The sequence below is a fragment of the Crassostrea angulata genome, chromosome 7, assembly GCF_025612915.1.
Source record: "Crassostrea angulata isolate pt1a10 chromosome 7, ASM2561291v2, whole genome shotgun sequence".
Taxonomy (NCBI): domain Eukaryota; kingdom Metazoa; phylum Mollusca; class Bivalvia; order Ostreida; family Ostreidae; genus Magallana; species Magallana angulata.
This window is the reverse complement of record NC_069117.1, coordinates 33,810,202-33,825,919: the sequence shown is the minus strand read 5'-3', so window position 1 is coordinate 33,825,919 and position 15,718 is coordinate 33,810,202. Positions and strand designations below refer to the sequence as shown.

The following is a 15,718-nucleotide window of genomic DNA, read 5'->3' as shown; positions in this document are numbered from 1 at the left end:
ACATGTATCAGTTTATATCTACAATGTGATCAAATATACTGGTACATGATGGAGACACCTTATTGCCTTCGTGACCCTGACATTGAAACACAACTCAAGACCGTCCGAAGGTTTATCCTCATTTTTTTTTCAAATATTTTTGGTGCCTTATAGAGAGAAAAGAGTTGATAAAAGCTATCAATTTGACAAAAGTAATATTTTAATTTCACGAAACAAATATTCAAAATTTTGTACACGAATGTAACCTTGAGAATAAATTTTGTATAGATGTTTGCAAAAAATAATAACTATCATAGCAACTCGAATGAAAATTACGTTAATTTCCGTGGGAAAAAAACATGGGTCGTAAATTGTTTCTGAACAAAATATATATGCTAGGCTATCCTAATGTTTTTATATTACAAACAAATTAAAAAAATTCTGAATTTGATCATTATGCAAGCATTTTGTTTTCATTACTATCCCAGTTCAGAAAGTTTCATTTTCTTTCTAATTCTGTTTTTTTTATTGTGTTGAGCAAACTGATTTATATTTACTGTTCAGCCGATTTGCTCAAAGAAACAATATACATATACAAATCAAGCAAGCTTAAAATTATTGACTTCGGTAACATCTCACAAGCATGTAAATATATAGCAAGTTCAAATTCTAATAAAATTTCCTTCTATGTTCGGTATTCGTCACAGTCGAACTGTGGGGTCTAATATTCATGTCGCTATGTACCTTAACCATTTATTTAGTGTGCGTTTTATATCTCAAACAATCAAAACAAGATCACGACTACATTTAGACACTGTCTTCCTCCGACATTCCAACGATGTTTGTAGAACATTTTCTGCGAAGAAGAAAAATAAAGCGACATCGGTACTTCTTAAATTGGAAATAATTTTGATTTCGCCTGTTGTTGGCTGTCCTCTTCTCAACGTATGATGTGTTTCTGCGTTGTCCGCCCGTATGTCTGCGGTTATCATAGAGAATATACTACAATACATACTAGAAATATTGGAATAAAACCGTCTGGGGAAAAGTCAGTTTGTCATTATAATTACACAGATCTTAGATTAACGTGTCGCCTGATTTTTCATAAAGTCTGAAGAATTCATTCTAAAAGAGAGAGAGAGAGAGAGAGAGAGAGAGAGAGAGAGAGAGAGAGAGAGAGAGAGAGAGAGAGAGAGAGAGAGAGATTCATATACACCCCCGTATGAATAAATTTATTTCTTATGACGTCGAACTTTTTTGTATGTTACGTTCATCTTCATAAAGCCGTGAGGTTACTGTGATACATGCATGGAGGGAGTGTGTGTCATTAGTAACTATAACATCGCATTCATCGCGTCCAAAGGACAGGTGGGTTGACGTCACGGGGGTATCCCATTGTCCCTGAGTCAGCGTACATGGTGACATTGGCATGAATTAACGGTCAGTAAGGACGATGGTCAAATGACGATCATCATAATGATGATGATGTAACAGGGAAACCGTCAGCTGTAAATTTGAAGTGAAAATATTTTTATGCTGTACACATTGTAAACAAAAAAATCACTTTCTCTTAACGAGATTGATCTATAACTGATGTATTGTCAAATTATCCCTGTGTCTTTTGCAAATATTTATGAATTGTTGATTCACATTGTTTATATATAGATATTCCCATTTAACATACTGATCTATATAACTAGACAACACTTTCTGTGACTTTGAAATATGAAAAGCCTTGGATATTTTGAAATTGTCGTCAAAAATATCCATGAAATAGTGGCACACTTTATATCTTGTTCAGAATAATGGAAAATGATTTATGTTCTAAAACACCCTTTATGCGATGTTAAATTAACGCAATATTACAAACCATTTCCGATTGAAAACGATTTCAAATTTACGAGATGAAAAGTATCATGACAAAAGGTGTCAACACGGAAAAACAATAATCACAAACAAACACACGAATACCGGCTAAGATCTCTTGTTGCAACAACTCTGAACCCTTTCTAAGGTCGCCAGCAATTGGCTGCGCTTTGATTGATGGGTCAACGAAACATGTTCAAAGATCCTCGAATTTGAAGTAAACGCAGACCTTTCGGATTTTTTTTTCTTTACTTTCCCAGGTATATAAACCAAAAAGACAAAACGTGAGGTAATCATTTACCTATCAGTGAGGGAAAGTGGACGTCTAGATTTCATTTGTCCTCTCGTGGATTGCGGTCTTTTCATTCATGAATTGGTTAAGTTGGAGGCGTGAAATTACGGCATAGTTTGATGTGTTTTTTATATACATCTATACGAGTAATATCTTTGAATTTTCAAGGTAATTGAATTTACCTTTTTTATGTTTGGGAAATTTTCTGCAGAGATAGAGAAGTTGTGCACTCTTTTTATGACAAAGAATTTCGTAATTCAAAATAATGAAGTAAATACGATCAACATTTTGCTGAAAACTGGACATGTTTCTATCATTAATTCCTTAACTTTTGTGTATATATATGTGAATTCAATAAATGAAAACGTATTGAATATATGATATTCTTCGAAAGTTAGATATTATTAATTTTGTATACGTAAAAAGAAAGAAAAAACCCACGTTGTACATGTATATATGCATTTCAGAGAAGACAACAGCAAATACATTTTTTTCTTAAGTCGCAATGGAGGACCACGACAGTGACTCCTCGCAGTTTGGGAGTGAGGGTACCCACTCGGGGGGATACGAGGTGGTGGTGATGGACAGTCACGAGCCCCGGGACATCTTCTGTCAGATGGACATCCTCAGACAGTACAACGACGACTTCGTCTGGAAAGAGCTTCATCGGTAGGTACTTTACATAATTACCCGGAATTTTATTTTAAAGATGTGTTCCCTTTAATTTTCACGATTTCTCCAGCTTTGGGCGTTCTGATTTAACATTAACTATGAAATTATTATTTTTTTAAAAATCGAGTTCCAAATAATTAGCGTTTACACATGAGTTTACTCTCAATCACAACTTATTTTTGAACATCAAATCAAATTAAAGTACCAAATATATGTAAAAAAAAAAAAAAAAAAATATGCCACCGTTAGCTTTTTCTGTTTGTCTTGTAAAATCGAAATGCCTTCCGTTATACAACACAGCTCTTACTGTGGATCTTGCACCTTAAAATTAATTACAAGACAATTAGAAATCTGTCGTCTGCAATGCAGAGTGATCCATCGTACGTGTCTTTAGTCATTGACTTGTGGTCCCACAGTTCAACAGCCTCTGGGAATACTTGTTGATTTTTTTAAGGTTTGGTGCACAGAAAGATGCCTATATAGAGTGACTAAAATTAGTCAGAAACCAATGTTTCATAGGTTATTATTATTTTATTTTCAAAGCCCAGTCTTTTAATTAGTGAATTGATTTTAGAATTTCTATTACATATATGTACTTATCTAAAAGATTCATCAAAGATTTACGATTTTATGATTTATAAGCATCGTTTGTAAAATATAAGAAATATTAGTGATTTGAAATCAAGAAACGAAAAAATTTATAATGGTTCATATAGTTTCGTTGTTGTTGGACTTTCCCCCCTATCCCACCCATCCCATTTGATAAATCTGTCGGAGCCCCTCCTGTTTTCCCCTCTCAGTATCGCACAATTAGAATTACGTTAATTATCATATATGCGTCATTATCACTAACTACATACACATCAATGATTACAACCCTGCGCTCACCTCTGTTACTCATACTCCTATGACCTCAACTGACACTTCGAATTCACAGTGCACGCTACTATTGTGACCATTTGAGTGAGTTTACACGTGCATCACTGTTTTATATTGAAATACCACTGTATGATTCTTGAATATACTTAGCAATGTGATTTTAGTTGATTGCATAGGTGCTGACGTGCTTATCGTATGAGTATCCGATAGACGAAAAAATAAGTTTTGAAAACCCACTTTGATATATATGTGAAAAGCGGTTTCAATCTGTTGACCTTTTCGATAAAGCTTAAAGTTTAATCCGATATACATGTACATGTAATGAAATATGGTTTGATAGAAAAGTAGACTTGTTTTCATCGTAATTAAAGTTATGAGAAAAGTAGTACGTGTTTGTATAATTGATTCAGTCATTACAAACTTTTAAATATTTAAAAGTCGATCTTCTTGCTTTATTTAGGGACAATACATGGCGAACTGAACTTCTACAAGTAGAGAACATTTCTTGTTAACAGTAGTAATCTGATTAGTTTTGTTTCCTAGCTGTAAAATTATTTTTTCATGATTTTTTTTTTAGAATTTCATCCAGTTCAATACAAGTTTTGCATAGGCTATTGGATTATTATAATAGAAATGTTCATTAACATTTTCTAGCTACACACATTACTTATGTTCTAGTAAGTTCTAGTAAAATGTCCATAACATGCATGGTCAGAACAATATTTTTTGGATGCTCAAATTCAGACCATGCAGCTTTAAATGAAAAAAGAAAAAAGTCTCAGATCTTCAAATAAAAAAAAATCTGTTGTAGCAAGTATAATGTCACATTAATTTTGCAAAACTCTAAAGAATTAAAAAAGACCTATGTACATTTACAACAATCTAAATGGTTTTGGATTCTTTGAAATACAAAACTTTACTCTAACAATGATATTTATAAATGCATGTACATAACCGCCATTGGCTGACCACTTTTTCTAAGAAACAGAGAGACAAGTATCACCTTTCTGTTAGAGTGACAGAGATAGCATGTAAAACACATTGAAGTTCAGCTCCCAGAGGACGCAAAGTTCTTGAAAATAAACTGCCGGTGTCTCACGGTGGCCAATTTTAGAGCATTTGATAGATTACGAACAAATTGCATTTGTTATTAGATGACCCGGGCATTTAAGATGGATTGGATAGAATGGACATGGATCGCAAATGTCCTTGAGAAGATGTAAGGTTGCGTGCATGAAATTAAAGAGATTTTTTTTGCTTGAGTTATGGAGATATGATGAATTAATACCATGGAAGATAATATAGAGGGACAGTTGCATGAAGTGAAACAGATACGAGTTTCAGAGAAAAGGAAAGAAAAAAGAGTGAGATTATAAGATTAAAGAGACAATGAGAGAGAGAGAGAGAGAGAGAGAGAGATTTATGTGTATCAGCCAGTGGGCTAGGTCGCCCCCACTCTGGACTGTCTCGTCCGTCCTACACCTATCCCTGACTGTGACCGTTGTACTTAGTGGTGTACACTCTGTGCTCCTCAAATGTCAAGGTCGCTGGTTCCCAGCAGCCATGTGTAACGAACCACCATCACTCATTCAGTCACCTTGAGTCAATACATTTTCATGACAAATTTTCCAGATTTTCACCTTTTGCCAAATTATTTATCTATCAACCGTTTTACACAGTTTTTATTGAAGAAATTCTTGGGGATTTTTTTTTTATATTAGAAAAAAATAAAGTGTGCAAATAAGAAAAAGGAATTCAAAGAATATATAACATTCAAATTAAAAAAAGTTCATTTCTTACCAATGCTAGTGCAGCTCCTGAAGAAACAAAAAATGCATTAAATTTCAACAAAATCCACACCCTAGAGTAGAGTTCTTAACTTTTCTATTCTTTATTAGTCTTGATTCAATTTTTTGAAAACTAGATATGATGAATTAAAAATATATCTTTAAAATAATTCAATAGAAAGATTTTCTTTGACAATAAAATAAGATTTCAAAACTCTTGCAGGTGGGTGAAATTTGAGGAGGTGCTGGAAGAGAAAGGTAAGCGCTGGTCCAAGCCGCACGTGTCCTCCCTCTACATGCAGTCCCTGACAGAGTTACATACCCTGATGGCCTCTAACCCCTGTATCCTGGACATGGAGGCTCAGTCTATGTACGAAGTTGTAGGTAAGTACAGGTAAATTTAATATATGTATTTTTGTTAGAGAATAACAGACGTCCCAACATGAAATACCTATCATTACAATTGACTCCCAAACAGTATCAACTTGCAGCAGAACACTAGCACACCAAGTGTGTTGTAACCATAGACTTCTCTTTTCGTTCAGTTTTCTTCATTAGACTGAATAATTTTCATTTTCTCAGACAAAGTATTGGAGGAGTGGAGGAACGAGGGAACGGTCAGTAACCTACTGTGGAACCACGTGAGAGCCCTAATGCTGAAGAAGCACAAGCACCAGCACGTCAGCAGCAAGTACGTGAAGCGTCACACCAGCAAGGCCAAACTGAACGAATCCAAGCACAAACTCAGTCCCGTCAGAGAAATATCGGAGAGCGTGTCAGCTCCAAATCTGCACGGCTACGCCAACGGTAACTTCTATTAAAAGCAATTCTTGACCGATCCCTTACATATGTAATTGTCTATCACTGCCCTAAAGATTCATGCCACATTATCAAACAAAAATGTAAATCTACATTCCATACATTTTTGGTTTCTGTTTGCAGAAGGGTACGAATCGTCACATTCTAATGAAGATGGATCCAACGAATTCCTCTCTTTTGGGTCTGAGGTACTGAGTATATCTCATTCTGTACAAAATGGCCAGGGTATCCAATTGCAAGTCTTTGTCTTTGTAGAATTTGGTCCAATGTAATAAAAATATGTGTTGGATATTTCTTTTATTTAGTTGAATGACAAATTCAAAAGAAAAATTCCTGTTGGGGCTGAGGTTTTGAATATCATGGTTGGAGAAGTGGAGGAGCTCAAAAACAGACGACTGTGTGCGTTCGTGCGGCTGAATGAAGCTAAAGATGTTGGCAAAATCACAGAGGTCTCTCTTCCAACTCGCTTCCTTTTTATTCTCTTGGTTCCACTTGACGACATTGGTGTTGGTGTGGAAATAGGACGATGCCTTGGAACTCTAATGACAGATGAGGCAAGAACATGTATTTTTTGGTTTTAAAAGTCAAATTTTTAATAGATCTTTACGCATTAAATGCATGAATAAATGAAATGTACTTGAACAACATTTTTTATACTTAGATTTTTCGAGAAGCAGCATATCGGTCTTCAAATAAGGTAGAAATATTGTCAGCTCTTCTAGACTTTACCAGTCACGTGACTGTATTACCTCCAGGATGCTGGGATAAAAACAACAGAATTGAACCTCCCAAAGTGATGCCAGCAAAAGTAACAGAAGTTTACAAAATCAATTTTGAGTACTGAAAACACAAAAAATACGATAAATTGATACAGTTTTATGAAGTATTTATCAAATTTCTGGAATTCATACAGATTTTTTTTTTGTTAAAAAGTATGCACTCCTTTATTTTTTCTAGGACTCGAGACCAAATGCAAAGCCGACTATGAAGGTGAACAAAGTCCCGGATGAGGAGGAAGATGGTCACGACCCGAGCCTTGAACGGACGGGCAGGTCAGCAGTGTAGCTTTCTGACGTCACAGTAATATATTGCGTTGTACTGCCTTTGTACAGATTAGATGTATATAGTGATATAATTTGCCTCTCATGCTCCCGATTTTAAAAGAACTCTCACAAAAACATTGTTATTTTCAATTCTAGGAGGTACCGTTTTTTTTTTGGAATTTTTTTTTACATGTTGAATAGCTTTTTTGCTACTCCTAAATTTATTTTTACTACTTGTTATGCAAGAAATAAGACTTTCTTGGAACATATTAAACTCAAGATAAAAACCTATCTTTTTATTTTTTGCATTGAATTTCTTGGAAAATATTAAATTTAAGGTAAAAACCGATTTTTTTTTAATTTTCTTGGAATGAAAGCCTTTACAAGAGTTCATTATATTTATTGGGAAAACAAACCAAAGGTAAAAATATGTTCTCTGTAATTTGCATGTTTTCCTCTATAAATGGCAATCGATCTTGTTTTAAATAACTTAACAACAAGATATTTCGAATTCTTAATAAAAACTATTACAAATTCCAATAAAAATTTTATAAAAAAGGAAAAAACTAAGTTTAACTAGAAAACCGTGTAAACTGTGTCGTCCATGTTGTTCTTATTTGATTTTTTTGGATAAAAAAAGAGATCACGATCCTACAGCATGCTCTCCAAGTGTCGAACATGTCAAACGATGTCGGCTGCTAGATTAATGAGCAGTTCGTGCACACGGTGGCTAGTTGATTTCCACCAGAAATCTACACGTTGATGTCGTTGTAGGTTGTTCGGAGGGCTGATACAAGACGTGAAGAGGAAATGGAAGTGGTACATAAGCGATTTCACTGACGCAATCCACGTTCAATGCTTCGCTTCTTTCGTCTATTTATTTTTGGCTACTTTAACGCCCAATGTCACCTTTGGTGGTCTTTTGGGAGTTGCTACCAAACAGTATATGGTTAGTACATCCAGTGGTTTGTGTGCCAATAGCTGGGTCTGCGGTTCGAGCAGCGTTTGCGACATTTTTGTAAAAAAAATAATAGCAACTTTTACTCGGGCCTCTGACAAGCACTCAAGAAATAAATTATTTGCCGACTTAAAGTAATAAATAACCAAAGAATGAAAAATAACCTTTAATTATAAATGACTCTTCCTTTCTCAGGGCACCATGGAATGTATTTTAGCAGCAGCGGTGACGGGGATCATTTTTGCGTTATTCTCCGGTCAACCAATGAATATTCTTGGAAGCACGGGACCTATGCTTGTCCTGGAATCAATTTTGTATAATTTATGCGAGTAGGTATTTCACGTTACTCAAATTTAATCATAACTGTAGCATTCAAAATACAGGAAGTAAAGTGCATGTTTAGTGTTATATCATTAAAAAATGTAAAATACATGTACACATGCGCGGATCCAGATATTTTTTCAAGGGGGAAGGGTCCAACGGTTGAGTTTGCCGGTGGAGGGGGGAGGGGGGGTACGAGGCATATTTTCGGTAATTTTATAATGTAATTTAAAAAATTTTGAATTATGCAGGTGGGGGGGGGGGGGTCCTGACTCCCCCCCCCCCCCCCCCCCCCCCCCCCCGATCCGCGCATGTGTACATGCACATAGTAGCTTGGAATAAATAATTTCTGTTTGTTACAGAGAACATGACTGGGATTTCCTGTCCCTTCGTATTTGGGTAGGGCTTTGGACTACATTGATACTTCTTATTATCGTGGCCTTTGACCTCAGCTCACTTGTTCGATACATCACCCGATTTACGGAGGAGTCGTTTGCCTGCTTGATTGCATTCATTTTTATTTACGAAGCATTCAAAAAACTTATTGAAATTGAACATGTTGCCCCCGTTGAATTACATTCTCAAAGCAAACAACTGAAGGACTGTTTTTGCATTTTCCTTAATAACACCCAACTTGAAAATGATGACGTAACTTCCCGTCATGTGAGGTCCTTGCAGACGACACCAAGAAATGAGGTCATTACAGATAATATTCCGATCCCAGTTGCTTGGGCATTGAACAACTGTACGGAAAACGGCGGGTTCCTGGGTGGAATAGAATGTCACCCTGGGGATTTCGTGCCCGACGTCTTTTTCTTCAGTGTTCTTCTATTTCTGGGAACCTTCACAGTCGCCTATGGGGTGAAGATATTCAGAAACTCCGGATTTTTTCCAAACTTTGTTAGTACCTTTGTTTATAATTTCGACATGATGTCACCAAATCGATGTTAAGCAAAGAGTACAAAATTAATCATCCAATGATATATTTTTCTGTTTTTAATAGATAAGAAACACTGTTGGAGATTTTGGAGTCTTGATCGCCATCATCGTAATGGTTTTTGTAGACATTTTGCTTGGCATTCCTACTCCCAAACTGAGTGTTCCAACAGAATTCAAGGTATGTCACACTCCCTTCGAGATTGCAATGAATTTTTAACCGGGTTTTCCAAAGAAAATATGGTGAAAATGGCTGGCGGGCGGTCGGGCGGTCGGCGGGCGGCGGGCGGCTGCCAAAAGGATACCCTTATTGTACGGATAATTCCTCTTACTGTTTTTAAGATAGGAAGTTAATCTTTTACAAAATTAAACATTTTCTATAATCTTGCAGCCAACTAGACCAGATCGAGGCTGGATCATTAATCCAATCAGTGAGAAGAATCCATGGTGGACAATTCTGGCGTCCGCTATTCCGGCTATCTTGGCGTCTATTCTAGTATTCCTAGATCAACAGATTACGTCCGTGATTGTCAACAGAAAAGAAAACAAACTCAAAGTAATTTCTGCTACTTTTTTTTTCTCTATCTTCATTACATACAATTAAATTAGACCATTGAATATCGGGATTTTAATATATGAATCTGTCAATAAAACCTCACGTTTTTCGCCTCTGTAGAAAGGAGGGGGGTACCACCTGGACCTGTTGGTCGTGGCCCTGCTGATCACGCTTCTCTCCTTTCTGGGGCTCCCCTGGTATTTGGCAGCCACCGTAACCGCCATTGCTCACGTGATGAGTCTAAGGAAGGAGTCCCAGTGTACCGCACCCGGGGAGAAACCAACATTTCTCGGAGTCAGGTTGGCACATCGACCAATTATTTAAGAGATGAACGGCGGATCAAGAGGAAGGGGAGAGGGGGGCTGAGCACAGACCATTTGTCCTTTTGATATATAACAGTAGTACAAATAAAAAACCAATCGGTGATTAAAGAAATAATTTAATGATATCATTTTATTTTTAAAGCTGTCTCCAAGTCTGCCTATAATTTTACGTAAACAACAAAAGCGGTGTAAATTGGGATTGGGGCAACTTCGCTAGCCAAGGGTTTACAATCCTCTCCTCTCGTCTACAAGATGGGATTGGGGATGTTTTATAAGGCTGCTGTAAAATTCATAGAGTTGATTTCTCCTATCTCAAATTCACCAAACCCTCATTTTGGTTAAAAATAAAGAAATAACATGAACTGATAATTTCGATATTTACTTCTAATTGCAGCACTTTATTCTTACATGATAACTGTGATAAAATTAGCAATGCTAACTTCAAGATCTAGAGAAACAAAATCTTTGCGAAGAAAAATTTTGAAATTGTATTTTAAACTTATATATTAATTGGGTTAATTTTACTACAGGGAACAGAGAGTGACTGCACTATTGGTCGGCATATTTAGCGGCCTCGCCGTCCTAATTACATCCGTGCTAAAGGTAATATATAATATTCATTACTTTTTTCCTCTGAATTATTTTTATTTCCCAGAAGACAAACTACTTTCAAAATTTATGATCTTCGTAAATTGGGTGTATACTTCGAAGAGAATTCTGTTTTTTTATTGGGGTGAACAAACAACATGTATAAATCTCCTCATTTATTATTCATCCTCGTTCTTATACCATGCATGGTTTTATTTATATGTTATCCAGAAACGGTGTCACTGTCCACTAGATGTGAGATTTTTTTTTGGTGACTTTCATAAGAATGGAATTTCGTTGAAAACTCAAATGTTAATCCTTTCCAAAACTATAGATATTGATAAATACTCTACAGATTATTTTCATTATGGCATTAAAAAAAATCTACGTACTTTTAAATTTCGGAGTTTTCAAAACTAAGTACTGTTGTATATGTTTGATAATTAATTAGTTAAGTGCAGGAACGGTATCTAATATGATATGCAAAAACCCCTCATTAAATTGAAACTATTTTAAGGTTTTGATAAAAACAAAGTGATAAACATAAATGCAATACCAGATGTAATCAGTAAATCTATTCTTTTTACTTTGATAAATAGGCTTGGACAGTGTTTCATAACAGGTTAATTATTTTTAAAGATTTTGGATTTTCATGGCGAAGAGTCGATAAAGACATCTGAAACTCTCGGCCTAACTCGCATACAGTACATTTTCTGACCATACGCCAACTCTGAGGATTTTTCTCGTTATCATAAATATTCATTTTATATTTATAATCCTCATAATTTCAATCCATCATCGAAAAGCGATACACTGTATCCTTTTCGTTTGATTACGGTATTGTCTGGTATATGAAAAAAAGTAATCATGAATATTTATTGCATTTGCGCAATGAAAAAAATTTGCTTCACGAAGATACAAAGGAGCCAATCAGATTTGTGTGTGAATTTTTCAAGAGAGAGCTGTCGGTCAACGGTCAGTGGAAAAGCTAGGCTAGCCGTCCATTGATTTTGACGTCAGTCTCGCACGAAAAAAAGGTTGCTATGGCTCACTTTAATGATTTCTATCAGTAAACATTTACAATTTATCTTTTTTTGCAGCACATCCCAATGCCAGTTTTGTACGGCGTATTCTTTTACATGGGAGCATCCGCATTAAGTGGAATGCAGGTAACTGCAAATTTGCTGATATCTTTGAATTTACGTACACCACAATATCTTTCATAAGTTAGAAATATGTTCATTTACCTTTTTATGTAGTTTTTGTTGATTAGCAATGCATCTTACTGAATAAACCATTTTTTATTTGAATATCTTTTCATGCAGTGCTCATTATTCGTTAGTCAATCGTATACTGAACAAGTCATTTGATTGTTAAATTAATCACTCCTGTGAAAAATCCAAGGTCAACATCCAATGATCAAGTCATTTGATTGTTAAATTAATCATTCCTGTGAAAAATTCAAGGTCAAAATCCAATGATGCAAGTAGTTTCCCTGTCTGGGGAGTTCTCTATTGACCTAGTTTTACCATTCATCCTAGTTTCATCTCTTTTTAATCTCCAGCTAATCCAGCGGATACTGATCGTATTCATGCCTCAGAAGTACCAACCAGACTATAAGTTCCTTCGCCATGTCCCTCTGATCAAAGTACACTTGTACACAGGAGTTCAGATTATCTCCCTTGCTGCCCTTTGGGCAGTCAAGAGCATCAGTTCTATAAGCATTGTGTTTCCTTTAATGGTAGGTAAATTCAAATTATAGCCCAGGCTAAATATACAACTTGCATTGCACGTGCAAACAATGCAAGTATGAAAATTGCAAAAAAAAAGACAAAAAAACCAAAAAACCCAAATAACCAAAAAAAAACAAAAAACCAAAATAAACTGACAATTTTTAAAAATAAAAAAACCAACACCCCAAAACACTTGGAGTTGTGTATCTCATGTATACAAGAATATCACTATTAATTGAGTGCATAACAATAACAATCTAGAAACAAACAAATGTTTTCTCCAAAATTTGCATTCGAACAATAACGAGTGAAATTCATGATTGATTTTGTGAGACATTACATGTACTGCAAAGCGGAAAGACATACTTGAAAAAAGAAATTAGAAAAAATAGGCGACCAACTTTCTTTTAAACCAAAACTTTTTTTTGTTTTTGGATTTTTTTTTTTGCACCGTGTAGGAACACGAGAATGCAATCTCATTGAATATTGATGTGTTTGAAACTTGAGGCAATGACAATTCAAATTTGTGCATGGTACATCACACGAAATTTTTTCTCTCTTTTTTAATTATTAGGTTCTTGCGATATGCTTTGAAAGGAAAGCCCTGGACTTTATTTTTACTCAACATGAATTGAAGTGGATGGATGAACTTCTTCCTGGCTCAAAAATCAACCAAGAAACAGGGAAAGTGCGAAGCATTTTTATGATCACATTTACATGCAATTAAGCTTTTACCTTATTAGATTGATTCAGTTGCCATGCAGTTCATTTAATAATACTTAAGTTGTCTTTTTAATAATTGAATGGTCACAGCATATTTGAAACATGTCGCTGGCAGCTCCTAATGATAAAATGCTTCTAGTGTAATGTTTAACTTATAAAAGTTATTGAGTTTACTATGCACCGTTGCTCTGGTAGTAAAAAGTGTCTAGCTAGATATGCTTTGATCCTGCGGTACGTGTCGGATGATGAATATGTTTCATTTAATTAAATGATGGTCTTGTCTGTATTGCAATAAACCTTCGAGGTGGTTATTTTAACGAGGTTCGGATCATGTGTACCTCTAAGCTTACAGATAGCTAATAACAACAAATGTCTATAAAACATGTAACAAGATAGTTTATTCCCTCTGACTAACACCAATAAAATGTGTTCAATTCAAAGGGAAAAAGGCCCAAACAACAATGAACTACACAACATTCTCTGTAAATATAATATACTCATTTGTTGTTAAACGTCCCCTAGTTTTTTTTCCATTTATGATATCGCGTTCCGGTCGGCAAAATACTCAATATGTTCGACTCTTAAACAGGGGCCAGTTTTCACGGCTTTAGTCAGAAGAACAACAGCAGGTAACTTATATAATATATATATATCATTATAGAATGCATATACAAAATAAATTTAAATTCTTTTGTTACAGACGCAGAAAAAGACCCATAAAAGTTTTATTGTGAAACCAAAGACTATCCGGTCGCTCTCAGTACCGGCCTATAGCCACGCGCTACAGCTGAAGCCAACAGAGTTGAAGTCCAGTGTCTCCATCTCTAACGAATCTCTACGGAGACGTTCGTGTTACGAAGATATCCAGAGATTCTCGACGAAGCGGAAGATCTCCGTATCCTCGTTACCGGTAAATCTATCGCCTCGCTGTGATTCGCCCGACGCTGAACCCGAGAGCAAGAAAAACGGGTTCAATTTCAGTGAAGTGTAGAATTTTCATCGCTATGCGTAAATGATATAAGTAATATATATTCATTTATATAGTATAAATGGTTAATTGAGTGTTTGTTTGAATGATTATTTGGATGATTGACAGGTTTATTATTAATAATACATGAATAAATGAGGATGTTGTTCTGTGAAATGACTTTAAATGGTTGATGCAAGTTATAAATGTGCAAGTATTTAAATGAAAAGACATATGAAACTGTGGTTGCTAGGTAAGTCATACCCACTGTTTTAAGGAAGGCGTCTCTTTATAACAATATGAATGAATAATTGTAAAATACATTGTGTTAAAGTTGGAGGTTACACGTACATTATGAATTGTCATATTAATCATTTACGATAGATAGGCATTTACATGTGTACGTATAATGGATAACCAATATTAAAAATATTTACAGATAAATGAAGATCCACGAATTTGCATTGTTGTTTAATGTGCACTTTTATTAGAAACAGCTGTTTTATAATAAAACATTTCTGGTTCGATTGTTTATTTTCTATTTTCTAGATAACTCAAAATATTTTTCTGAAGTTATCCTTTATACATTGTTGTCCACTGCAGACGTGGAGACAGAATATTGACACCACATCATTTTTTAACAATCATTTACTACCATCAAGTGGAATTTGAAGCCAGATGTATGTTAAAAACCTATAATGCCCCGTGGACATCTCAGGATGTTTTGTTGATATTGAAGTTTTATTTAATTTTACCAGCTTTTTGAAAAATAATACGCGGCCTAGAACGCAGAAATTATTTTTGTTTAGTTAATACTTCAAATATAAAAATATCGACATCATAATTCTTTACCGTGTGTGAATGCCCTATGAAAATGGTTGTTTATTAATAATTAATCATTCTTAGTCAAAAAAAGACTAGGTCTTAATTTGATCCATTAAATTTGTTGATGGTTAATCAAAGTAATGACACTCTGATCTATGGTTATGTCGCGTTGCGGGAATGAGTTCGCTTCTTACGAAACTGCCAATATTCATTAGCTTGATGGATGAAAATGCCAAAACACCACGAATTCTCGTTTTGTACTTAATCAAGATGAATAAATTGAATAAAAAACTATGAAAAACCCCCGGAAGTACTGGAATAGCCTGTTGTGCTTATCGGTTGCAAAACAAAACCCAACCAGAACTAAATTCTGTGGTCCAGATTTAGGTTGTTAAGACTTCCCTTTTTTAAAATTTATATACAGGATAGCTTCTTCTTGGTTTGTCAGTGC

At 35.2% G+C, this 15,718-nt stretch overlaps 1 protein-coding gene across 1 annotated transcript; it reads left to right on the top strand.

Moving 5' to 3' along the window:
- Positions 1–2,140: 2,140 nt before the first annotated feature.
- On the top strand, positions 2,141–14,961 carry LOC128155503 (electroneutral sodium bicarbonate exchanger 1-like). The gene is made up of 19 exons (XM_052817240.1): positions 2,141–2,305; positions 2,605–2,806; positions 5,699–5,859; positions 6,058–6,282; positions 6,418–6,482; positions 6,600–6,848; positions 6,956–7,102; positions 7,252–7,346; positions 8,112–8,286; positions 8,491–8,624; positions 8,979–9,516; positions 9,620–9,733; positions 9,944–10,108; positions 10,229–10,407; positions 10,962–11,034; positions 12,120–12,188; positions 12,584–12,760; positions 13,327–13,440; positions 14,176–14,961. Exons 2-19 carry the CDS (start codon positions 2,643–2,645, stop codon positions 14,464–14,466), a joined length of 3,135 nt encoding a protein of 1,044 aa, XP_052673200.1. The 5' UTR covers positions 2,141–2,305; positions 2,605–2,642; the 3' UTR covers positions 14,467–14,961.
- The last annotated feature ends 757 nt before the right edge of the window (positions 14,962–15,718 follow it).